Source organism: Nicotiana tabacum, chromosome 3 (assembly GCF_000715075.1).
Source record: "Nicotiana tabacum cultivar K326 chromosome 3, ASM71507v2, whole genome shotgun sequence".
Lineage (NCBI taxonomy): Eukaryota > Viridiplantae > Streptophyta > Magnoliopsida > Solanales > Solanaceae > Nicotiana > Nicotiana tabacum.
In genome coordinates this window covers 12,795,860-12,821,638 of record NC_134082.1, presented here as the reverse complement: position 1 = coordinate 12,821,638, position 25,779 = coordinate 12,795,860, and the positions used below count along the sequence as shown (strand labels likewise).

The 25,779-nt window shown below is 37.6% G+C and overlaps 1 protein-coding gene across 2 annotated transcripts; it reads right to left on the bottom strand.

Annotated features, from left to right (window-relative positions):
- Positions 1 to 84: 84 nt before the first annotated feature.
- LOC107790812 (uncharacterized) lies at positions 85 to 15,959 on the bottom strand. 2 transcript variants are annotated; one of them, XM_016612777.2, is made up of 4 exons: positions 15,388 to 15,959; positions 7,764 to 8,375; positions 1,226 to 2,026; positions 85 to 458 (listed from the first exon to the last, which is right to left on the bottom strand). In XM_016612777.2, the coding sequence occupies exons 1-4, from the start codon at positions 15,424 to 15,426 to the stop codon at positions 360 to 362; spliced, it is 1,551 nt and encodes a 516-aa protein (XP_016468263.1). In that variant the 5' UTR covers positions 15,427 to 15,959; the 3' UTR covers positions 85 to 359. The 2 variants fall into 2 exon arrangements, with proteins under 2 accessions (XP_016468263.1, XP_016468264.1); XM_016612778.2 differs by having other exon boundaries at positions 7,764 to 8,275; positions 15,388 to 15,912.
- Positions 15,960 to 25,779: the final 9,820 nt, after the last annotated feature.

Here is a 25,779-nt window from a genome sequence, read left to right as displayed (position 1 = left end):
CCTCAACAATGACCATAATGTAATAGCACAACCTTATGTATTGATGCTAGCTAATATATGTATCTGTTTTGGAACCAAAAAAAGTAGTAATAAGATGCAACACTGTAACAGCCACAATTAGTTGACATTTGCCACTAGATAAGAAGACAAGATTTGTTGGCATAGCCAATTTCATCCACAGCCTACTCACTCGGGTTCAAGCAATGTGGTGGCTAGTATGTACATATTACATATACAATCAACAGTAGATGTGATATAATCACACAATAGTCTATATGGCAATAACATCTCTTAGACCAAATCTCAATATAAGCAAATACACACACCATGATGATCGCGTCTCCTTCGCGTTTATAAGTTCACACTTTAAGCATAACCTTGGGATAGGGTTCTCTTCTGTTGAAAACATCATTTAGAACTGTTTTTGAGATTAAAGAAGCTTTCAGCAAATTCAAGGCCTGCAGAAGTTAATACCATCAACGACGATTCGATAAAATTATTAAATAAACCACGCATGTTAGGTCCATTGTACATTTGAATCTTTTTGGCAGTCTCCATAATGTATAAATGAATTTATGGTTTTCAACCTGCGTTCTTCTGCTTCTGCTCAAGTTATCATTACTTTCTACGTTATAGTCAGTTCAATTCTATCATTTGCTTGCAACTTTTATGATGTGCAGAAGCCTCTTAACTCTCTGCCGACTGATTTAACAAGTTTAGAAGATGCCAATTTTCCATAGAGGCCCTTCTTTTCTAGCTTCTCTTTCTTTCTTCTGTTTTCCAATTTGGGGGTTGCATTGGTGGATGAAGGGTGGCTTCCAAGGGTACCCCGCTTCAGATTCATTCTTATTCAGAGGACTATGAGAATCAAGCTTTTCTTTTCCCCTCCAGTAAGTGCATAGAGGGGAGTGGGCATTCAGCTATTGAGAGGACTCCTATTGTCTTTCTTTTGTTATAGTGGAGTCTCTGACCCCATTTTGTTGCACTACTGGAGATGACCCCCGGCCAACTACTTTCTCAAGCGAAAATGGAAACAAGCCTACTAAGTGATTCCATTTATCACTTACGTTATTTCTAAAGTCAGAAATAAATTTTTAGAATTTAAGCACGAAATGATTGTTAATCTCAAAATGTATTATGTTCACCCACCATAATAAGAGCAAACCCAAAAAGAATTCCAAATGTCTAGCAACAGATAATGAAAGGGATCAAGTAGAAGGCATACCTCATACTCTCCAATGAATACAGTGCGCTCCTCCAAGTCACTGGTTGACACCTTCATTTGATTAAGAAGAGTTATGATTGAGGTAGAGGAAAACTGAGTCACTAGAAGATTATCCAATATCATAAATGTTGCAGGTCCTTTCAAGTATCCTTCACCCTTTATAGTTTCTCCTGATGGAGATTTCGGGTCCAAAATGATCGCCAAACGTCTAGCTTCTTCCTCAGACTCTATTGATTCCAAAGTGACAGCTAAATTGCTTGCTTTTTCCTCATATTCTATCGATGATTCCTCGATTTTTTTAGCGTTCCTTACTAATTCTAAACCTCCATAGCGATCATATCTGTATTTTGGGCATTCCTCTTCCACCCGAAGAATATGACTGTCAAAACCAGAGTATGGGAACAATTTCGGAGAGAGTAGCCTAGTTTTGCACTCTTCTGATTTCATATAGTTTTCTGAACTCAAATTTTCAGCACCCTTGTACAAATTATCGATGCACCCAAGTCTTGAGTTGCCACCTAGAAGCTTTACCACAGCCCCTAAAGGGAAGGCAAGGAAACTGAAAAGGAAGTCTACAAGCTTGACCCCAGCTTCCGCATACAGAACTTTTTGCTTACTTTTGCTTACTATAAGCTTCAGGCTCACACTATTTGAGTTTTGAGACACGGCCTTCTTGTCTAACTTGGCAGTTAGGGAATCTTCAAACTTTGATGTATCTTTCACCCAATTCCCCTGGCTATTCAATACCATATTTGTCAAAGGTGTCTTGGAGAGCAATGAAACTTTCAGCAGTTGAAGCACCTACATTAGGTTATGCATCAAGTGATGAGGTAGGGAAGTTAACTAAACCAGAATAAAACAAGAAACAATGTGAATTCAAACAAAAAGAAGAGGCAAGTAAAAACGCCAAAGTTTTATTGTGGTAATGGATGATACAAATGGATACCTCAGATAACCAAGAAATTAGCAAATGAAAGCGTCTTAATTATAACCTTTCAATCTTGCCTATGTTCTTCTAATTGTTTTTTTAAGGGAAAAGGGTCCAAATATTGTTTACATTTAACCTCCGTTATACTTTCAGGACATATATACCCTCACCGTTAGTAAAGTATAAATCTACCCTAATATTTAAGGGAGGTCCACATGGCCTCACATTTCAATTAGGTGGACGCCATGTGAAATGACACCTCACTACCCTAACCCCATTTTACCGCCTCCCCCAATACTTTCTCTTCCCCTTCAATTTCTTATGCCGCCACCACTTGTCCCACTCAATTTAATCAACATAGGCCCTCTTTGTTTTCCAGGTTACTGCAACTTCATTACTTGGAAGCAATGATAAAATATACACTGTAACCTTACTTCTTTAATGGATCTATGATAAGGGTGGCAAGTGTGCCGGTCCGGGCCCAAGCCAGTGGGCTAAGTGTGCCGGGACCGGTAGGACCGCTAGAAGTGGGCTTGGGCCGGTTCTTGCCTAGGAACCGTTAGAACCGGGACCGGACCGGGACCTTGGCAGGCCCAACGGTAATTTTAAAATTTAGCTATTTCAAAAAGGAGCTGTTGGACTTTAAAACATAGTCGTTGGCTATTTAGAAAATAGCCATTTAGCCCCCCCAACTTTGTTTTAACCCTAAACTTTTTATAATTACACTTTTCCCCTATTTTCAACTATAGATACCCATCATTCTTTAATTTTTCTTACAAAATCAATATCATTCTATCACAATATCTCTCTAATTTTCTTCTATACTTGCTACTATTGCTTACTTTATTCCAAAAAACAGTAAAAAAAATATTGAGGTTGTTACAATTTGTGAAAAAATTGTGAAGTTGGTGAATTGAAGTCTTCAACGATAATCAATTTTCAACAAGTTGTTCGTCAATTTGGTAAACTCGTTCCAACTCTTAAGTCTTAATATTATAGTTTTGTTTGTTTTATTTATTTACTATCACTTGATTATTAAGATGTCTTCCTTAAGAAATATTTTTAGTAAAAATAAGAATAAGGGAAAATCCAAGACTGACGAATCTAGTGGTACTGTTGTTCCTCCTCCCCTGCCCCCGGCTCCAGAACCAAACCTCATATCTGTCATACACCTGCTATTCTTGATACCGATAATAGTTTATTACAATTTACCGAGAGTCAATTTTTTCATAATATTGCATCCGGTGAACAGTTAGACCATAAATTAATGAATGCTCTTTATTCTAATAATTATAATACTATTGATGAAAATGATGATGAGGAAATTGATCTTGATGAAACTCAACCGGATGATGATACACCCACTAGTCCAGCTCCTGATGTTAACCCAACTAGTGATACCGCTGCTAATCCAATTGAAGACCCATCTGATACTCCTGTTACTGCCCCTACTTTTTCTAGACAACCTACCAAACGACAGGAAACATCTCCTGTTTGGCCATTTTTTACTCAACTAGTTCCACAAAATAAGGCTAAATGTAAAACTTGTGGTATGGAGTTAGTTTTTAAATATTTTGGATTGCGGGGGAAATTTGACTAGACACATAAAAAAACACCCTAAAGATAAAGTCGGATATGAATGTCTGAAAGCTTTGGCCGAGGGGAAAAGTGTATCTAGTCCTAGTCAGGCTGACCGTAAAGAGCGATATTTATAAATATAAGCATGAATATGAACAATATTTGCACTATTATTTACCCATATAAATTATCGTGTGGCTATTACAACCGATATTGGTAGAAGTGGCAACGACTGTGATTACCTTACTGTTACCCGTCATTGGATTGATGAAGATTGGATAATACAAAAGGGCATAATTGCTTGTAGAATAATTGCTTCACGTCACACTGGGTAGTTTATTGCTAGCACAGTTACGGATATTTGCAGATATTTTTGCATTAGTGATAAAATAATGTCGTTTTAATAGATAATGCTACTAATAACACAAATGTTATAGACTTGCTTACCACTACGCTTAATCCTGCATTTAGTAACATTTTTCATGTTAGATGTATTTGTCATATTTACCATTAATTGTGGGTGATGGTATGAGAATTTTAAATATTCAAATTGAAAAGGTTAAAATGGCTCTTAACTGGCCTTTTCATTTAAACCGTAGAAGTCGACTTAGAGAATATTTTAAAAGATGTGATGAATGTGGCCTAAGAAAAAGAAAGGTTCCTAAACCTTGCCCAACTAGACGTTGCATATGAATATAGATATGAAAGTTTGGTTGTTGCATATGAATATAAAAACCCCGTAAACTCAACACTTAATGCACATGTAAGTGATGATGACGAGCACCTTACGAATGGGGATTGGGCTAATGTTAAAATGCTTGTTGATTTTTTAGAAAAAATTCATATTGCTACAAATGAATTTTCTGGGCAATATTATCCTACTATTTCTAACTGTTTAGTTTATTGCAAAACTTGCAAATTTGTTTGCTCATTTTTCAGATGGTGGGAAAATTTATAAACTTGCTATTGATTCTATGAGAAAAAAGTTTAAAAAATATTTTTCCCTATTCCCCCTATTTATGGTGTTGCTGCTTTATTAAATCCTTGTATGAAATTAGGAGGTCCTCAATTTTGGTATGAAACTGTTTATAATGGTTTAGCACTTGAAAATGATGAGTTGCCTAAACTTCCGGAAGCAATAACCTCAATAAAAATAAATGCTCAAACTATTTATAATGCTTATCAAGTTGCATTAAATCATGCTAGACCAAATGTTCCAACTCCTTCTTCTTCTGATTCTCAATCTTCTAACAGAACTGCGGGAGTAAGATGACTTAGTGCTTGGGCAGGGTTTAGGGGTTCTTTTGGTTCTAGTAGTAATGATTTTTCACAACTAAATGAGCTTGAAGTTTATTTGTCGCAGCAACTTGACGAAGTGAATCCTGACGGCTCCTTTAATATTTTGCAATGGTGGAAGGACAAAGAAAAATACTTTCTGGTTCTTTCAAGGATGGCCCGAGACATTTTAACTATTCAAGCTTCAACAGTGGCATCGGAGAGCGCTTTCAGTCAAGCAAGACTTCAAATAGGTGATTATAGAGCGTCTATGAGGGAGAGCTTGGAAAAATCAGTACTTTTCAGAGATTGGATCCGTTCAGAAAGAAGAAATTTTGGACTTGCTGAATCACAACCAGAGGAAGACGAATCATACGAAGAAATGCTGGCTGAACTTGCTAAGGATGCTGCTTCGCCCGACAATGGAAGCGGCGATGACCAAGCTACTTTTCCGCCACCACCAACGGAAATTCCTCCGAACGTTGAAGGATTATGAAGTTTTTAAGAGATAGCATGTAACTTGTATGACAAAAATTAGTATGTATTATGTAACTTGTATTTTAGCACATCTTGATTAGTTTCTTTTTCTTCTCAATGGTGGTATTAGCACCTTGTTGTGCTTATCCCATACGGGGAGGAAGACTAAGAAAAATATTGTCATGTTTTTTAATGTTATAATAAAATTACAAGGCATTGCTTTGAATATCTTTTTATAATATTTTTGTCTTTAAATTTGAATTAAAAAATTAGGTCACAATTCTATAATAAATTTACAAGGCATTGCCTTAGATATTTTTTTAACATCTTTTTGTCTCTAATTTCTATTTAATTTTTTTTTTAAATCACTATTTAGCCGTTGGTCTCACTTAGCCCGCGGGCCCGGCCCGTTTAGCATGGGACCATGAGTTCGTGGGCCCGGTCCTAGGCTGGCTCCTACAAAAAAAGCGTTTAGCCCGGGATTGCTAAGCCCTTTTATTTAAGGACCGGGACCGTGGCCCACGAGACCGGCCCACTTGCCACCCCTAATCTATAATTGTTGAAGTTGTGACAAAAAAGAAGTGCCCAATCATATTTATGTGCCTAAAACAAAAAACTTGGGTGATGCAGAAATTTGTATTTGTCATTCTGTTTATACCCTGCATTGACAGACATTTTTTAACCATAAGGAAGATAATGGAAATAATAGGGGTTTCTTTTCTCACAATTCTTTCTTTGTTTTGGGTGATTTCCTTACTATTTCAATCCCTCACACAACAGCAGAAGAAATACACACTAAAAAACTAAGAAAAATAATTGACTGATCTTTGTCACATGTTATCTATAACAGATTAGTATAAGTGGGCAACCAAACCATGATAACCCAAAGAAAGCTTTATTTCCTTTATTTTTTTTTCGGCTTAGGGACAAAAGAATCCCTTATCAATAATGTAAGTTAGCTCCAAAAAATTACGGCGAAGAAGTGTCAATGGTATTGGTATACTGCAGCATAAGTATAAGTTATCTCCAAGCAATTACTGCGAAGAAGTGTCAATGGTATTTGTATACTGCAGCATACGTATAAGTTAGCTCCAAGCAATTTAAAGTAAGGGGACAAGTGGTGGCGGTGTAAGAAATGGAAGGGGAAGAAATAGTAACACAGAAGGGGTAAAATGGGGTTAGGGTGCTGAGGTGGCATGCCACGTGGCGTCCACCTCATCGAAATGTCAGGCCATGTGGACCTCCATTAAAAATATGGGTACATTTGAATACTTTGCTAACGGTATGGGTATATATATCTCAAAAGTATGACAAAGGTTAAATGTAAACATTATCTGAAATTAGAGGGATAAATCTGGCCCTTTCCGCTTTCTTTAATGAGAAACTCTTAGTGATCAATATTATATATATTAATAGAGCAAAATGGTGCATTCAATGAGTACATGCATCACAAATCCTAACAGATCCCTACTCCAAGAGTTGGGGGAACAAGAAGAAACGCAATAGTTCTTCAATAGTTCATCAACTATTCAAGAACTGTGTGTTAGTTTCTCTCTAAACCTTAATTCTAAACAAGGGCTGAAGAAAAACCTATAGCAGCAGATGGTAAAATTTAACGTTTCAATAAAGTGATCTAAATTGTGCTTGCTTAAAATGAAAACCATAAGAAGAAAGCACGGACAATGTGTTAAAGGAAAGAGTTAAATGCAAACTAAGTTGACATTCCAATTTAAGCACTTCTGCCATGCAATTTTATTCTTCCTAGGCATTAATGACATGCTCAAATTGAGCAGTAATATGTCTTATATGAACAATAAGACAAAGTTCAGAGCATTTAGCCATTTAAGCCAACCAATTGGAGGAAAATATTTTTCCTCCTCCAATAAGTTCATCAGAAAAATATTTTCCAAAACATTTAAGCCAACTAAACATGGGAAAATTGAAAAACAGTTTCAGGAAATTGTTTTTGTTCATACCAAACACACCCAAATTAAAAGAGTTTAGCCATCGCTCCTCCCGTCGGTGCAACTCTTCTAGGCTGGACCTTACTGATTGTCTAACCTGCGACCATTCTAATACTTAAATTTTTATGTTTCTCTCAAGGCTGACTAATAGTACAGCCTGACCTTTCTAACCAAATGCGATGATAAACCAGATAATAGTTGGAAGGAGAATCAGTGATTTCAGAACTGCTCTTATGAAATTATCTTGTAGTACTAGTTAAGGACTTTAAAAATAACAACGGCATGCATAGTCCAACATATTAGGTAAAGACATTACCTCTTTAGTGCCAACTTCTACGGTCTTTGCCTCGATTTCGTTCTTGTCACTGACACCAAGCTTTTCAAACAAAGCAGTTAAGCTAGCAGTTGAGGCTGGCATTATCTGTAAATCATCAGTGATCATAAAGCTCGCTGCACCACTCTTCAGAAAAACTCCATCCCCACCTTCTCCCCCAGAACTTGTATCCTCTCCCTTCATGTTAACACTTCTTGGTGATCTCATTGGAGAACCACAACGGCAATGTGCATTCTCAAAGAGACTATAAAAGTCATCACAAGAGTATGAAGAACATGCAAACAACTTCCCTGCAATCTCTGAATGATCAACATTGAGCTTCAACTTTTCACATTGAACTTCTGATGCGTTTCGGGGCATGATCAACATGGATTTGCAATAGCTTGTACGCAAGAACCTAGGCTCAAGAGAATAAACACTGGCGTAGATGCGGCTAATGGACCCCAGTTGAACCATATCTTTATCAAGAAGTCTTAGGACTGCGCCTAAAGGGACTGTTAAGAATGAAAATAGTGTTTCAATGAACTCATGGTCCGACTCTGCAAAGATTACTCGGTTTCTAGTCTTGTCAATCATAACCTTAAGTTTGATAACCTGAAATTGAAGAATCCAAATAGTCATAACTTTAAGCATGCTTGCAGTAATTGCTATTTGCCACTTTCTCCAACCATTTTGTTCGGCATTATTTGACTAGACATGGAAGTCAGGAGTATAATTTTAACATATAAGTTAAATACACATAGAATATTTTTTTTGTTTTTTTTTTGATAAGTTAATGCATTTCATAGAAGGCATCAAGAAGATGCAAATTCAGAAATTACAGAGCAAAGGAATAGCGAAAAAAGAAGAAGACAATGTTAGCTCTATTACAAAAGGCCTAATCTAAAGTTAAGGAGCTAACAAAGTCCAAAAAAGATTCAGGTGAATTGACAGGGGAGAGATTACTCCAACTACAAAGACTTGTTAAACATCTAGCCTTAAGAACGTAATTTGGAGTAGTAATGCCTTCAAAGCATCTAGAGTTTCTTTCTGTCCAGACACACCAGAAAATGCAAGCAGGGATCATCTTCCAAACTTTCCTGATGGATTTCCCGACCTTCCATGAGCTCCAGCTAACCATGGCATCTTTAACACTCTCAGGCATAACCCATTTAAGACCAAAAGTTGAGATGAACATGTTCCATACATCTGCAACAACTGTACAGTGTAGAAAAAGATGTCTATTGGTCTCTAAGGCATGTTGACACATGTAGCATCTGTTGACTATGGGGATGCCTCTTCTGCTAAGATTGTCTTGAGTGAGCGATGCTTCATGGAGGGCTATCCAACTAAAGCAAATCACCTTTGGAGGTAGCTTAGTTTTCCAAATTAATTTCCATGGCCAATCGATTAACAATTCATTTTGAGTACATTGCATGTAGTAGCCTGCCTTCACAGAGTACTTGCCATTGGCTTTATTCCCCCAAATGAGTCTGTCCGATGCCTGTTCATTAATTAAGACTGTCCCTAGTCTTTCCAGTAGGTTGAGAAGATCCTGCATCTCCCAATCTTGTATGTTCCTCCTGAACAAAGGATTCCAGGAATAATCAGCTCTGTTTTGTGAAATGGTTGACTGTTTACTTGTGGATATTGAATAGAGGTTCGGAAAATCAGCTTGCAATGTTGAGTCCCCCAGCCATTTATCTTCCCAGAACCTTATTTTTGCTCCATTGCCTACCTTAAACTTGCATTGGTGATAAAACTCCACCCCTAGCTTGCTGATATACTTCCAAGGTCCTACTCCATATGGTGATCAAGCAACCTTGGTACTCCAATGATTTTTATTGCCATGTTTTGCAGTTACCACCTCCTTCCAAAGGGCGTGATCCTCTTGTGAATATCTTCACAGCCATTTCATAAGCATGCTCTTATTATGGACAATGAGATCTCTAATTCCCAGGCCACCTTGTGACTTTGGTAGAGTTACTTTTTTCCAATTAACCAAGTGGAATTTATGAGTTTTGCTGCCTCCTTCCCAAAGAAAATTCCTCCTGTATTTGTCTATCTGCTTCAGCACCTTTCCGGGGATGGGAAATAAAGACATAAGATAGGTGGGAAGGCTATCCAATACACTGTTGATGAGTGTGAGTCTCCCTCCCATAGAAAGGTATTGCATTTGCCAGTTAGCTAGTCTTCTTTCAATTTTTTCAGTGACTCCACTCCATATATCATATGACTTGAACTTTGCTCCCAGCGGAAGCCCCAGATACGTAGTTGGTAGTGGGCCAGTACTACAGCAAAGAATGTCAGCCAGGCCCTCCAGATTAAAAACATCATTGACAGGATAAATGACACTCTTCATCATATTAATGTGTAAACCTGAAAGAGCTTCAAAAATAAGCAAGGTCAGATTTAAATGCAGCACTTGAGATTCTTCAGCCCCACAAAAAATTAGGGTGTCACCTGCGTATAGCAGATGTGAGACAGTCACCCTATTGGCCTATTCCCAGACCTGTTACCAACTTCAAAGCCTTTGAACCATTGTAAATTCTTGGCTTTATTTAGCATGTTACTGAGACCTTCCATGGCAATGATGAAGAGAAAAGGTGATAGAGGATCCCCTTGCCTAAGACCCTTTTGAGGAGAGAAGAAGCCGGTTGGGCTTGAATTAACCAAGAGGGAGTACTTCACGGTGGTAGTGCAGAACTTAATCCATTTGTTTCCAAAACCCATTTTCCTCAGCATCATAAAGAGAAAATTCCAGTTTAGCTGGTCAAAGGCTTTCTCTATATCCAGTTTGCATAAGAGACCAGCTTCCCTTGATTTAAGTTTCCAATCCAGAATCTCATTAGCAACTAGAGATGCATCTGTAATCTGCCTTCCTTTAATGAAAGCATTTTGCTGCCCAGAAATAAGTTTCCAAATGACTTTCTTCAGTCTTCCAGCAAGCAGCTTTGCAACGATTTTATACACACTTCCTATTAGACTTATTGGTCTAAAATCTCTGAGTTCCATAGCCCCTTTCTTCTTTGGAATCAGAGCGATGAAGGATGCATTGCAATATCTCACCATCTGGCCATTATGATGGAAGTGATTCACGTTGCCAATAATGTCTGATTTGATGATCTCCCATGCACTTTGGAAGAAAGCCATTGTAAATCCATCTGGGCCAGGGGCCTTATCTGGGGCTCATGCTTTGATGGTTGCTAGAATTTCCTCTTCTGTGAAATCTTTTTCCAGCTCAATTCTCTCATCTTCTGTGATACTTGCTAGACCCTCAAAATTAGCAGTAGGCCTCCAAGGTTCATTCTCAGAATAGAGTGTTTGATAGAATCCCACAATTTCCTCCCTGATCTGATCCTTCTCCTCGATCAAGTCATTACCAACTTTGAGTTTGCCAATGTTGTTTTTTCCTCTGTGGGAGTTAGCTATCTTCTGAAAGTATTTGGTGTTCCTGTCCCCTTCTTTAAGCCAATGGCACCTGAATTTTTGTCTCCATGAAATCTCTTCTGCCTGAGCTAATTTTTGGATGTCAGACTTTAGTGTTACCATTCTGGAAAGTTCTGCTGTAGTGAGTGCCCTGATTTCTGCAGCCTGTTCCAATGCTAAAAGATCATTCAAATCATTGGCTCTTTGTACTTCCACCTTGCCAAAAACTTCTCTGTTCCAGGCAGAGATGTCTTTCTTGAGCAGCTTTAATTTTTGAGTCAGTACGAAGTCAGGATTGCCACTGACTGCATAGCTTTGCCACCACCCCCTTACTCTGTCAAGAAATCCCTCGATCTGTAACTACATGTTCTCAAATTTGAAGTATGAGGGGTTAACCTCCCAGTCTTCACTTTCCAGCATTATAGGCTTATGATCTGAAATAACATTAGGAAGCACCATCTGAGTTACCTTCCTGAAGGTGTCACTCCAGTCATTTGCTATGAGGAACCTATCAATTCTGGAAGCCTGGTGTATGTTTTCACCCCTGGTCCAAGTATAAGTAGCACCATGAAGGGGCAAATCAATAAGGCAAAGATCCTCAATTGTATCAGAGAAGTCTTTCATTGCCTTTGATCTTCTATTGCAATTGAGCCTTTCATGCTCGTATCTGCATACGTTAAAATCACCCTCAATCACCCAATGATCATTCCATAGCCCTCGGATTGCTGCAAGTTCATCCCAAAATACCTTTCTTTCAGGGTTTGTGTGTGGGCCATAGACCCAGTGTTGTCAAAGGCGCGCTTTAAGCGCGCTTAAGCCCTGAAGCGAGGCTCAAAACATGTTGAGCGCTTCGCCTCGCTTTGTGGGCGCTTTAGTGTGGCATCAATGCTTTAAGACATACTTTTCCTTGCCAATGAGTGTAATCCTAAAAAGACGACATTAAACAATTGATATTTCACTTTGTTATAATTTTTTTCAATTTCTTTGTCCATATATTTGTTAGTCATGCTTATAATTATTAGTCTTAGACTACTTATACATATTTTTACTTTTTCTCCAGTTGCGCCTTTTTTCATTAAAGTCCACGCTTTATTTGCGCTTTGCGCTTAAAGCCCCAAAGGACATTAGAGCTTTTTTACGCTTTTCGCCTTTGATAACACTGCATAGACCCCAGTAAAACACCATCTGAAGTCTTCATGGGCACTTTCTAACATACTGGATATTGTATAGGATCCCTGGTGAATGTCTATACAATTCCAGTTTCTTTTATCCCATAAAATTACCGCCCCGCCCCTGCTATCAATAGCTTGTAGCTCTGCCCATCCAGCCCATCTAGATCCCATCAAATGTTGTGAAAGACAATCTGACCATTCATTGATTTTGGTCTCCTGAATACATATAATATCAGCTCTCCAACTTTGAATTAAAGGCTTCAAAGTTCCCCTCTTTTCCCTTTCATTGAGCCCCCGTACATTCCAACTCAGAATTCGTAATTTCATTCTGAATGGAGTTTGTGAATCCTGCCCCTTTCAAAACTAGGGCTCTTTTCTGAACTTTCTCCACCCTCATAATTCACAAAAAAATTTAGCTTCTCTGATACAACCAAAAAGGAATAGTAAGCAAATCTCTAAGAAACCAATGAAGAGAATGCTTTCTGAACAAGTATTTGCAGAGGGTAAATTGAGAGTTCAGACAATAGAGAAGAGAGAAAGAAGATTGATTTTATTATCATAACCCCTAACTGGTACAACCCATCTCCTATATATCCTGTATCTAATAACAAACTAACAACAGACTGACCTTCCACTTAACCCACTAACTAGTCCGTTATTAGCAATATGGTAATTGACAACTATATCCCTTACTTATTACCGCAGTGACAAAAATACCCTCTTGTATAAAATGAATATAACATTCTCTAGTTCTGCCTCCTTTGACTTTTTCTTCTTTGTTGGTTTCTCTGATAATTTTTTCTGTTGTATTTGCAATTGTCGTCTTTCCTCCATACGTAGAATAATGTCCAAAAACTCATGTTCGAATCCAGCCATGTTAACCCCGACACCATTTTGGTCCATCTTGAAGTCTCAACCACAGAAGGGTTTTGTATAATTTGAGGAGTTGGCCCTTCCTCATGCCATGGAAGAGAGAGAAAATCAGAAGGGGAAGAGAAGTCAGAGTCGGGTTTACTTTCTCAGGTTGTTGGCCTACAGGATCCTTCACACAAATTCTAGCCCAGAGAAGGTGTGTTCTATATTTGGTGTCCAGGTCTGTATCGACAAACCCACCATAGAGATCTCCTATGGTGCGAAAAGTACTCGGCACCATGCATGAAGAGGAATACCGAAGGCTTTAACCCAGTGTGGCTGATCATTCGTTAATGTTGAACCAGTCGCCGGTGACCACCATTCCAGAGTTAAATGGCGACCGTTCCAGAACCAATCACCCGCTAGGATTCTCATTGCCTCCTGTCTTGAGGGGAACTCAAAGAGAAAGAGATTATGGTCCATTGGTGTAATTGTGAGTCCAGCCATTACTTTCCATCTAGAGGTGAACCATTTGTGAATAGTCTCCAATTTTGGGCTGAGATTAAAAGCATCATTGAATCTTCCAACTAGACTTCTGGAAAGAGGATGATTGCCATCTTTCCAAGATGAAGTTGGTGCAGAGTCTGGCCATTTCTGTATAGCTTCTGAGTAGGTTTTTGTTTGAGGTACTGGTGCAGGCACAGTACACACTCGATTCCCCAAATGTCTGAAGATTCTTTCTGCGATCTCCTCCCAACCAGCTCCATATTTTGGTTCAGGGATAATAATGGCAGACTTCCGAGCACCCAGCCAAGTTTCCACTCTCAGGAATCGTCCATGAATGTTGTAGTTTTGATACACCCTGTAAAGATACATTTGTTGTTTCCTCCCCCATCTTCTGTATAAATCCCCGGACCCCTTTGATGCTTGACGCAGTACTGAGCAAATCCACCAGAGGTTGCTCTCGTCCACCTTTATTGTGCTTGTAAAACGTCTGCTTCTTTCTGTGATGGAGAACCAACTGACTCGGTCATCATTAATAGCCGCTACTTCAAAAGATTTAACACTTGTAATAAGGATTAACTTATCACCCATGTTAAAGAGAAGCTATCTAAAAGGTTGAGCACGATTCCCTAGTCAGAGCATTTTGAATTCACATATGGTGAGTGAAATCCGGCCGGAAAAAGGCACCCCGTCGACGGAAAAAAGTAAAAGCTGTCGGAATCTAGAGCTTGATGGATGGGTGGGGTCGGAATAAGGCCGCGAAGAGGCTGTCCAAAGAGAAAAGGATGAAATCTGGCCTGGAATTGGCACACGCGCTGGCGCGTGGTGTCTTTGTTGCCAGAGCTCTGCCGCGCGTGGCGGCGCGTGGAAGGTCGTACACCGGAATTGTTTTCAGGGATAGGCTCGCGTCGCTGTTGTCTCTCGTACGGTGTTTGTAAAAACTCAGGATTCCGGGTTCTAGCATCTGTATGTAGAGAGAGAGTTGATCTTAACAGAACTGTTGTAAATACGCATAGAATATCAAAAGTATCCTTGTATCACAATAAGCCATGTTAGCGTTAAGAAAATGAACCTCACTCCTAACTCAACTCCAGATATTACCTCACGAGGTAAGAATTGCATAAAATCATAAAAGAAGATTACAATTAAAAACCCTCTCCCAACCAATGTCGGACATTTAACAGCTCCCAAACGCCCAAGTCTGGATATTTGAAGCGTGGACAAGATAACACGAGGGTCATATATTAGGTAAACCAAGCTTTAAAATGGATTTTGCTGTAATCCAAAGTTTAAAAAATGGACCTTGGACATAACTCAATCTACAAATTAGCTCATGAAGTGAGATTGCCTATTTATCAATGTGAGATATTTAACACCTGAGCAAGCTTAGGCCAGACCTTTGATACCATGTTAAGAAAATGAACATTTAGCCTAAATCAGCTCAAAAGCTAGCTCATCAGGTTAGGATTGCCCAGATCATATAAAATAACAATATTCCACTTCCCTAATCAATGTATAACACTTGACAGTTAACACAGAATAAGCATGTAAAATAAATAAAAGTATCAATTTTTTTAGCGGAGACAAAAAAATAAAAGAATGTCTAGGAAATTGGAAAAAGCGAATACAAGTTAAAGAGCAAAAATTAAAGAAAGTTGTGTTTAAAATACCGGAGGATCTTCATCAGATTGATGGCGTCTGGTAGACATGTCAACTCAGAATAAGAGAATTTGGGAGCAAAACGATGGTTTTCTGGACTGAGGAGTAAAGAATGTGAGTAAACAACAATGACTCAACTTTACTTATTTGTGATGAACAGGAAAAAGAAAGTCTTTTAATTTTTTTTTAAAAGTCAAGATTCCATTAACTAAACTATTAGGGGTCGTTTGGCTGGCACTCGCGTGTTACACACTAAAAGGGCGACTGAACTCAAAAAATAGAAAGAAAAAAAACGTAAAGCTTTAATTCGATTTTGAACTCATAAGAACTCAATAATGGAAGTTCAGAATTTCTCCTCATATCAGTCCGTTCAAATGTTCTTAATCAATTCCAAGCAGCAAACAATCGACATAAGTTTTAGATTTCAGATCCCATCAACCCAGCATCCAATAACTATTATTGCACTCTGGTTACCATTAAATCTTTGAAATCAGTAGTTGATTTCGAAACTCAACCCAAACAATTATTAACCAGTGATGTCAACTACAAATTCGAGTTAGACATTGAATTTTATCTGTGGCTTGAACAACGAAACCCAACCCTCAAGCCTATTACTTTAAAATAAATATTTTTTTAAAATCAACAATTTTTTTTAACAAAAATGTGGTGTTGTTAAGATCGAAAATTGAATTGTAATTACTGTTTGGGATGTGATTTGGGTGGAGTAATGCTCAAACCACCATTGCCGGAAAAGTTTCGAAGGTTGAAGTCGGAATTACATTTGAATATCGTAACAACCCAGCCGGTCGTTTCATGAGTTATAGCCTCGTTTCCCTCCATTTCTGCTTCTCTATGTGTTGTGTGGTTGTATTTCATCGAATCGTGTTGGTTGGTTCGGATTCGGAGTGGTCTTGGAGTGAAATGAGACACTTAGTCTCCTAGTTAGAAGTTTATGTTGGAAAAGTCAACCGGATGTTGAGTTATGTGTAGAAGATTTCGAATGTGAATTTTGATGGTTCGGATAGCTCCGTTAGGTGATCTCGGAATGTAATTTGGAGTGAAATGAGACACTTAGTCTCCTAGTTAGAAGCTTAAGTTAGAAAAGTCAACCGGATGTTGAGTTATGTGTAGAAGATTTCGAATTTGAATTTTGATGGTTCGGATAGCTCTGTTATGTGATTTCGGAATGTAATTTGGAGGTCCGTGGTAAAATTAGGCTTGAATTGGCGAAATTGGGAATTTGTCGTTTTCCAATCGTTAGTGGAAATCTTGATATCGGGATCGGAATGGAATTCCGGAAATTAGAGTTGATCCGCAGTGTCATTTGTGACGTGTGTGCAAAATGTCATTCGAAGGAGGTTTGGTAGGTTTCGACATCGTTTGCGAAATTCGGAAGTTTGGAAGTTCTTAGACTTAAATCCGAAGGTGATTTGGTGATTTGGTGTTTTGATGTTGTTTTGGGTGTTCCGAAGGTTTGAATAAGTTTGAGTAGTGATATGTGACTTCTTTGTATGTCTAGTTGAGGTCCCGAGGGCCTCGAGTTGATTTCAGGAGGTTGACGGATGAAGGATAGGATTTGAGGAAGTGCTGAAGATTTCCTTCAGCTGTCATAACCGCACATACGGAGTGGGGACCACAGGTGCGAGGCTCGCAGAAGCGACCAAGCCAAGGAAAGCGAGGAGTCGCGGGTGCGGAAGAAGGAGCGCACCTGCGTGACCGCAGGTGCGGGTATTGGACCGCAGATGCGGAAAAGGGCGAATAAGTGAAAACCGTAGGTACGGTTGATTTGACCGCAGAAGCGGTCCGTAGATGTGTGAAAGTGGGCCGCAGGTGCGAGATGCCTGGGCAGAAGGTATTTAAGGAGCCCTTCGCGGATTTTTGGGTGTTCTTCACCATTTCTATCCGGATTTTAGAGATTTTTGGAGAGTTTTGAAGAGGGAATCAAGGGGATACCCATTGAGGTAAGTTATTTGAACTGAATACTTGTGATTATGGTAAATTTCAGTGGTTTAAGCATGAAATTAGTGAAAATTTAGGATGAAATTGAGGGGTTACGGCTTGGAAATAGGAGAGTTTAATTTGAGGATTTGAGGGACCATTTGACGTCGGATTTTGATGGTTTTGGTATGTATAAACTCGTGAGTGAAAGGAATTTCTAGTTTTGTGATTTTTGTCAGATTCTGAGACGTGGGCTCAGGGGCAAGGTTTGGATGAATTTTGGGATTTTGGTATAAATTGATAGTTTTTCATTTGGAATTGATCCATTGGCCTATATAAATCATATTGTATTGCTTTTGGTTAGATTCGAGGCGTTTGGAGGTCGACTCCAGCAGCAAGGGCATCGCGAAGTAGGGATTTGACCCGTTCGAGGTAAGTAATGATTGTAAATCTTGTCCTGAGGGTATGAAGCTCCGGATTTCACATCGTTTCACTATTTTTAGGTGACACACATGTTAGGTGACGAGCGTGCGGGCGTGCACCATTGGAGATTGTGACTTGGTCCGTCCCGTAGCAACTATTAAGCTGTATAGTTGACTAAAAGCTATTTGATACTTATGTGCTTTAGAAAGAATTTCTATGAACTGGGTTGAATGCCATATTTGGGCCTCGTGCCAAGCTATTTGAACCCTTAGGGGCCTTTTACTATTATTTCCTCACTGTTTTGACTTAAGATCTATACTGAGTCATACTATGCTTTATTGATTTCATAACTCAGCCTTTATTACTCCGTTTTGATGCATAAAATGATATTTTGGGCTGAGCACCTTGTTTTACTGATAGCCCGAGTGGCTTGAGAGGTTTCTGACTCAGTGAGGTCGAGGGCCTGTGTTGTGAGGATATTATGGGATCGGGTTGCGCGCCACAGTATGTTGTTAATGATTTGTGATTATGAGAGGCCGATGGCCTGATTTATTATGCCACGAAGTGGCTTGTTATAGTGCTTGAGTTGTAGGAGCCCCTCCGGAGTCTGTACACCTCCAGTGAGCACGGGTACCCTAAGTGAGTTATATAATGTTGCCCGATGGGCTGTTCTTGATTCATGTTGTGTCCGAGAGGCTGATTACGAATGATTGTGAGGTTGCTAGAGGGGCTGATTCTGAGTGATGTTATGCCCGAGGGGCGGTTTATGATACATATTTTGCCCGAGGGGCTATTTATGATTTTATCACCTTTACTCTAAATTTAGTTGAACCTCTGTTGAAAAATATCTTCAAATTATTTTTATCGAAATTGGATTTAACACGAGATGACTTATATTATGATTTGAAAGCATGATGTACTTATTGAGATTTCATGACGTGGATTTATGTGTTTCTTACTGCTCAGTCTTTATTTACCTTTATTATTTACTGAGTTGGCGTACTCACATTATTTCATGCACCTTGTGTGCAGATCCAGGGGTTGCTGGACGTGATAGCGAGCATTGATCTTTCATCCGTCGCGGATATTCGGAGTCGCAAGGTAGCTGCATAAAGATCGTTGCCTTGCTCTTCTCTCTCTTATCTTCCTTAGACTATATTAGTGCTTTCCAGACTGTAATAGTCTTAGTTGTTATCGGATACTCCTTAGTAGATGTTCGTGACTTGTGACACCCCGATGTCAGGCTTTTGTTTCTTTCTGCACTTTGTTATTTAGACTTATGCTATGAAGTTTTATTAATTAATAGCTTAAAAATATATTTATTATGAAATGTCGAATTATTTTGGGATTGTGTCGGCTGGCCTAGTTCTATGATAGGCGCCATCACGATCGGGTTATTTTTGGGCTCCTGACAAATATGAAATTGCACTAAGCTTAATCTGATGTTTGGAATGAATTGAAATTGATTTAAAGGAGCAACTAAAAGAGAACCTGATTCCTTAAAAGGAAGAAGACGATGGTAGATTTGTAATTCTAAGTATTTTCTTTTTTAAAAAAAATTAAGGACGCGTGTCGCAAACCCATTGGTGTGTGACTAGACATGTGTTTGTGAAACTGGTCAACTACAAAAGTATTTTGCCATAAACACGATTTTTAAAAAGTTTAGTGTGTAAGGTAATTTTTTGGCGTCACAAAGTGTAGTACAGATTTGGTATGTATTTTGCCTTTTAAAATTAGTTATGTTGGGATTGTTATTTCACCCTCTCATAGAAATAAAAATAATACTACACCCCCGTGATAATTAATTTCGGAATTAGTTATATCGCAATTTTATTTCAATAAAACATGAGATAAATTCATCTCAAATTTAATTTTGAGATTAATTTACTGTTTTGATGCTGCGCACTGTTGTAGGGCCTCATCAAACTTGTTGCTAATGACATTTCCATTTAACAAGCTTTTTTAAATGTTTATTTAGATATTACTTTTAAAGACTTAACTTGTATAGATCAATTGTGTAAATTTACACCATTGGTATAAATTAATCTGCTATAACAAATCAGTTTTTTTTATGAGATTAAAGATTTGTTTTGTAATATCGTTATCATCGATTTGAATACCATGTAAATATGTTTTACTATGTCTGAACATAAACAATTTAAGGGGTTGTTTGGTTTGCAGATAGGGAGAATTAATCCTTGTATAAAACTATGTAAAATTTATTACATTAGTTGGTTATTATTGTAAGAAAAGTTAATATTGGTGTTGAATCCATCATAGATTATACAATGTTCGGTTATTTTTTTAACCATATTAGATAATATCTGTATAAATATACAATATTTGTATTATTTGTGCAGGGGTAGAATGTGATATAAGAATATATGTATTAAATACTACATGGGTTAAAATAAAAAAATGACAAAAACACCCTTTCACTTTAGGTAGAAATGGCGTGGGATAGCCACTTTTTAATGTGGTATTTTGTTTTTATTCAGCATTTTGAATGTTGAGCAAAACTAGCCACTGCTCTATTAAAATTAATGCAAAAAGACGGTTTTATCCTTTCTCATGAGTGCTGTGTAAATATTAATGTCATGGTGTGCTTAACTTCATGAGTGTCGTATAAATATTAAGGACATTTTTTACCCTTAATACTTACACATCACTCATGAAGTTAAGGACATGATGTCCTAAAGTTTAACAACAGAAGGTACAAATACATGACACTTTGTCATGAGTATTTACACAACATTCATGAAGTTAAGGACATTCTATCCTTAATATTTACACTGCACACATGAAGTTAAGGACACCATGTCCTTAACATTTACAGTGCACATATGAAGTTAAGGGCATGATGTCCTAAAGTTTAACAATAGAAGATGCAAATACATGACACTTTGTCCTTAATATTTACATAACACTCATAAAGTTAAGGAAATCATGTCCGTAATATTTACACAGCACTCATGAAGTTAAGGACACCATATCTTTAACATTTACAATGCACATATGAAGTTAAGGACAGGATGTCGTAATGTTTAAAATAGAAGGTGCTAATTCTGGACACCTTGTCCTTAATAATTACACAACACTCCTGAAGTTAAAGACACCATGTCTAGCACAGGAGTAGTTTTGTCTGGGCGGATAATAGTTTATTAAATCATTGGCTGAAGAGTAAATATATTTTAAATAGTGACTTAAGATTAAATACAACTCTAATTAGTGGCTAATTGTGCACTTCCCTCTCACTTTAGGCTTGAATCTCTGTATGCCGTAAAAATTGCATGGGGCACCATATTTGGTCTCCCCTTTTTAATTTATACCCATTTTATTTTTTGGTTTGCATCTGTACCCATTTTTTTGTTAAAAGCATTTTAAAAAGATGATTTTGCCCTTCTTTAATAAAAGGTAGACTGTAGGACAAAACTTTAGCATGTTTTGGTATGATGTTTTAACAAATAAAATAAATAACTTCAGCATGCATTAGAAAAAAACTCATCAGAAAATTACATGTTGCAAGACAAAAACTCATTAGAAAATTACGTACTGCAAGACAAAAACTTAAGCATGTTCAGTCTGAAGTTTTAGCAAATGAACTAAAAAACTTAAGCATGTTTAGTCTGAAGTTCGCAAATGAACTAAAAAACTTAAGCATGTTTAGTCTGAAGTTTTAGCAAATGAACTAAATAACTTTAGCATGTTTAGACTGAAGTTTTGGATAAAACTCATGACAAAACTGTAGATTGTAGGATAAATAACTTTAGCATGCATTAGCATGAAGATTTAGCTTCAATGTGAAACAACTTCATGCTATATTAGCATGAAGTTTTAGCTTCAACATGAAACAACTTCATGCTACATTAGCATGAAGTTTTAGCTTCAAGGTGAAACAACTTCATGCAAGTGTGATTGTGAAGATAAATCTGGACAAGTTTCTGGTTTTTTGATAAAGCTTGTGAGAGGAGAGGAGGAGATCTTTTTCACGAATGAGGTTGCAGATCACGCAATTAATGTGTGATGCAGGTTTTATATCTTTTGTCAGGGGTGTAATTGTCATATTATTACGGATTTTTTATCAGCTAGCTACCAAATCAATAATTTTTAAAAATAGGGTATATGTTAAAAGGTAGTACAAATATAGGGTACAGATGAAAAAAAACCCATGTATGCCTATGTAGTTCTATTAGCTTAAGCCCATCATATATATGAATGCACTTTTACACTCATTTTTCGTAGGAATGACATTAGGTAGCCACTTTAAAGGGCTGTTATTTAAAATTAACTAGTACATCCTGAATTTCAGTTTTTCAGTTTAATTTTCAGGACAAAATTGTCTTGAAGTTACGATTTATACTTTAAAATTTTAAGACAAAATAAGTACTAGCTAATCCCTAAATAGTATCCCTGAAAATGGTTATTTGTGCACTTGCCCGATTGCCCCTCACTTTAACAATTCGTGTTCATCTATATTCAATGCTTATATAGTTCACTAGTTTTAAGATACACACTTTGCGCGTGTACCCTATCTCAAATAAATATAGAACTTTAAAAAAATTATATAAATATTATTAAATTGTGTATACTAATGTGCAATTGTTAAATGTCATTTTGAAAGTATTTCTAAAATTTGATATTGAGTTAAAAAAAATATATAATAATTTTAAATAATGGGATAATTTATATATGATTATATTATTTATTAGATTATATGTCTTTACACAATTTTAGTACAAATTTGTATAGAAGGATAGTTTAAAAGGGTAATGTACAAACTATAGTATACCTATAGAATCAAACATAATTCTTGCAAAAAATATTTCTCTATTTTTTAACTATGATAATTAAATTATACGTAATTGCTTGATTTTAATTCTACGACCTATTATAAATCTATAATTAAGAATACGAAAAATTGAATGAGCGCCAACCGACATTATCTACTTTATTTAGTAGTTTTTTACTTAGACTTTTTTTTTTCTTCTACTAAGATAAGAATTAATTGGTTAGAATTCTATGATAAAGAATAATTCAAATAAGGAGAGATTTTGTCTTCAAAATTTTAGTTAATGTCAACGCTCTAAACATTAATTCGTTAGGATTCTATGATAAATAATAATTCAAATAAGGAGTATTTTAGTCTTGAAAATTTTAGTTAGTGTCAAAGTTATAAATGTTAAAAAAAAAGTAATTAAGGACTCAATTTAAAAGTGCAATTTCTTTTTTGAACTTTCAATGAACATGACTATAAAAAGAAAAAAAATCCAAAGAATTGTACATGAAGGTAAAATTTTGCATATGTTTTATAACCCAAGATTTTGTATACAATTTTACATTCTTGTCGTCTTTGAAAATTTAACGTGCTTTTATCAATTTATGTCAAATCTTTTAAACCTTTAATTACTGGCCAATTGCATTTAATAGTTCAAATAATAAAGAATTTATATAAGGTAAATTTTGACTAATTTTAAAGTCATAAATATTATGACTTCATATACAGTAGTTCAAATAAAGAAAGATTTAGTAAGCAAAATTTAGTTGATTTTAAATTCCTAAATATTATGTGTAACGACTCGGTCGGTCGTTTCGAGAGTTATAGCCTCGTTCCCCCATTTTCTGCTTCTTTTATATTCTTCAGCTGTATTTTGACTTAACGGGTTAATTGGTTCGGGTTCGGAGTAATTTTGGAGTGAATTGAGACACTTAGTCTCTTATGAGAAGGTTTAAGTTGGAAGAGTTGATCGGATGTTGACTTATGTGTAAATGACATCGGATTTGAATTTTGATTGTTCTGTTAGCTCCGTTAAGTGATTTTGGACTTAGAAGCGCATCTGAAATGTGATTTGGAGGTCCGTAGTAGAATTAGGCTTGACTTGGCGAATTGGAATTTTGGCGATTTTGGTCGGTAATGAAAATTTTGGTATCGGGGTCGGATTGAATTTCTGGATGTTGGAGTAGGTCTGTGGTGTCATTTCTAACTTGTGTGCAAAGTTTGAGGTCATTCAAACGTGTTTTGGTGGTTTTCGGCATCATTTGTGGAATTCGAAAGTTTAGAGGTTCTTAAGCTTGAAACCGAGGGTATTTTGGCGTTTCGATGTTGTTTTGAGTGGTCCGAAAATTCCACTAAGTTTGTATGATGTTGTTGGATATGTTGGTATGTTTGGTTGAGGTCCCAAGAGCCTCAGGGTGATTTCGGGTAGTGATCGAAGTGTTTGGAGTTGGAAAAATGCAGCTGAAGTTGTTGTTGCTGGTGTTTCCGCACCTGCAAAGTAGGAATTGCAGGTGCGAGGTCGCAGAAGCAGATTTTTATTCGCAGGTGCGCAGTTGGATCGCAGGTGTGGCTTGGTCTCCGCATCTGCGATGACCGCAAATGCGGTCAGGTGACCGTAAATGCTGTCAGGTGATCGCAGAAGTGGAGTCAGATTTTTAAATGAAATTCCGCATAAGCGGAGCCCTCTTTGCAGATGCGATTCCGCAGGTGCGGTTTTACTGGGTAGAAAAATCCCAGCTCGAGGTTTTGTTCTCCATTTTCAATTTTGTGCTTGAGGAACTCGAGAGAGGCGATTTTTCGAAAGGATTTCAAGGAGCAACGTTGGGGTAAGTGATTCTAACCTATAATGGTGTAAATTTTATGAATCCATGGCCTTATTCATCATCTAATTAGGGATTTGAGCTAGAAATTTGGGGATTTAGGGCTTGAAAATTGGAGAGTGGATTTTGAGGATTTGAGTGACCAAATGAGATCGGATTTTGATAAATTTGGTATGGTTAGACTCGTGAGTGAATGGGCTTTCGAGTTTTGTAACTTTTCTCGGATTTCGAGACGTGGATCTGAGGGTCGGGTTTGAGCCGATTTAAATTTTGGCTATGAATTTGGTGTTCTTCTTATGGAATTAATCCCTTTAGCCTATACTGAATGTATTGTATTGCTTATGGCTAGATTTGGGGCATTCGGTGACCGAGTCGAGAGGCAAGGGCATTGCGGAGTAGGATTTTTGCTCGGTTTGAGGTAAGTAACGCTTTCAAACTTGGTTATGAGGGTTCGAAACCCCGAACTACGTGTTACGTGGTTAGTATTGAGGTGACGCACATGACAAGTGACGGGCGTGTATCGTGAGAATCGTGACCTAGTTCATTCCATGGAACCGTTTAATCACTCCTTGTTGATATCCGTGTTTCCATTATGTGATAAAGTAATTGAGCTGCAAAACATGCTAGATATCATGTTAGGGTTTCACGCCGATATTAGGGACCCCTAGTGGTCGTTTCTTGCTGTCATTTCACTGATTTCACTGTTATTTTGTACTCAGTCATATTCATGCATTTCATATCATATCTCAGTCTCAGTTGTTATTATTGGCATAACATATCATTGTTTACGGGCTAATTTTTATAACATTGTGAGTTGTGGGTGAGACTTGAGAGTGATGACTAAGTGAGGCCGAGAGCCTGATTATGAGTGATAGTTATGGGATCGGGCTGCACGCCACAACAGTTATATTGATTAAGATAGAGCTTGGGTCGTAGGAGCCCCTCTGGAGTCTGCACACCCCCAGTGGGCGCGGATGATATTATTGAAGGATGGATTTCCTTGGGCATGGATTTGTCTGAAGTATTGATATTTGGAGATGGATTTCTCCACAAGGTTGGATTACCCTTTTTCCTCGGTACCGGATGACTTATAGTCAGTGATGAGTGCTCCGGGATGTATTTCCCTGGGTCGGATGGCCATATACAGTACCGAGTGGTTGAGTATTTATATATATACCTGGAGATGGATTTCTCCTCAGGGTTGGATTGCCTTTTTTCCCTCGGTACTGAGTGACTCACTGTCAGTGTTGTATATGTTCCAAGATTGATTTCCTTGGGCCGAATGGCCGTATTCACCAAGTGGTTGAGCACTTGAGAGTGGAAGTACATTGTGCATTTCATACGGTCGGTGCATTGGCATGTAGAGGTAGTTGAGTTATATATCTTAAATTGTTCAGATCTATATTTACCTTATTGCTTTGAGATGTCTATTTAACTGAAACTATGCC

What these genes read in the sequence shown, in the direction of transcription:
- LOC107790812 (XM_016612777.2), bottom strand. Translation starts at nt 15,426, where the DNA reads ATGTCTACCAGACGCCATCAATCTGATGAAGATCCTCCG. An exon ending in TAGAAGTTGGCACTAAAGAG is followed by an intron (nt 2,027 to 7,763) that starts GTAATGTCTTTA and finishes AACCTAATGTAG; the next exon opens with GTGCTTCAACTGCTGAAAGT. An exon ending in TATTCATTGGAGAGTATGAG is followed by an intron (nt 459 to 1,225) that starts GTATGCCTTCTA and finishes TAACTTCTGCAG; the next exon opens with GCCTTGAATTTGCTGAAAGC.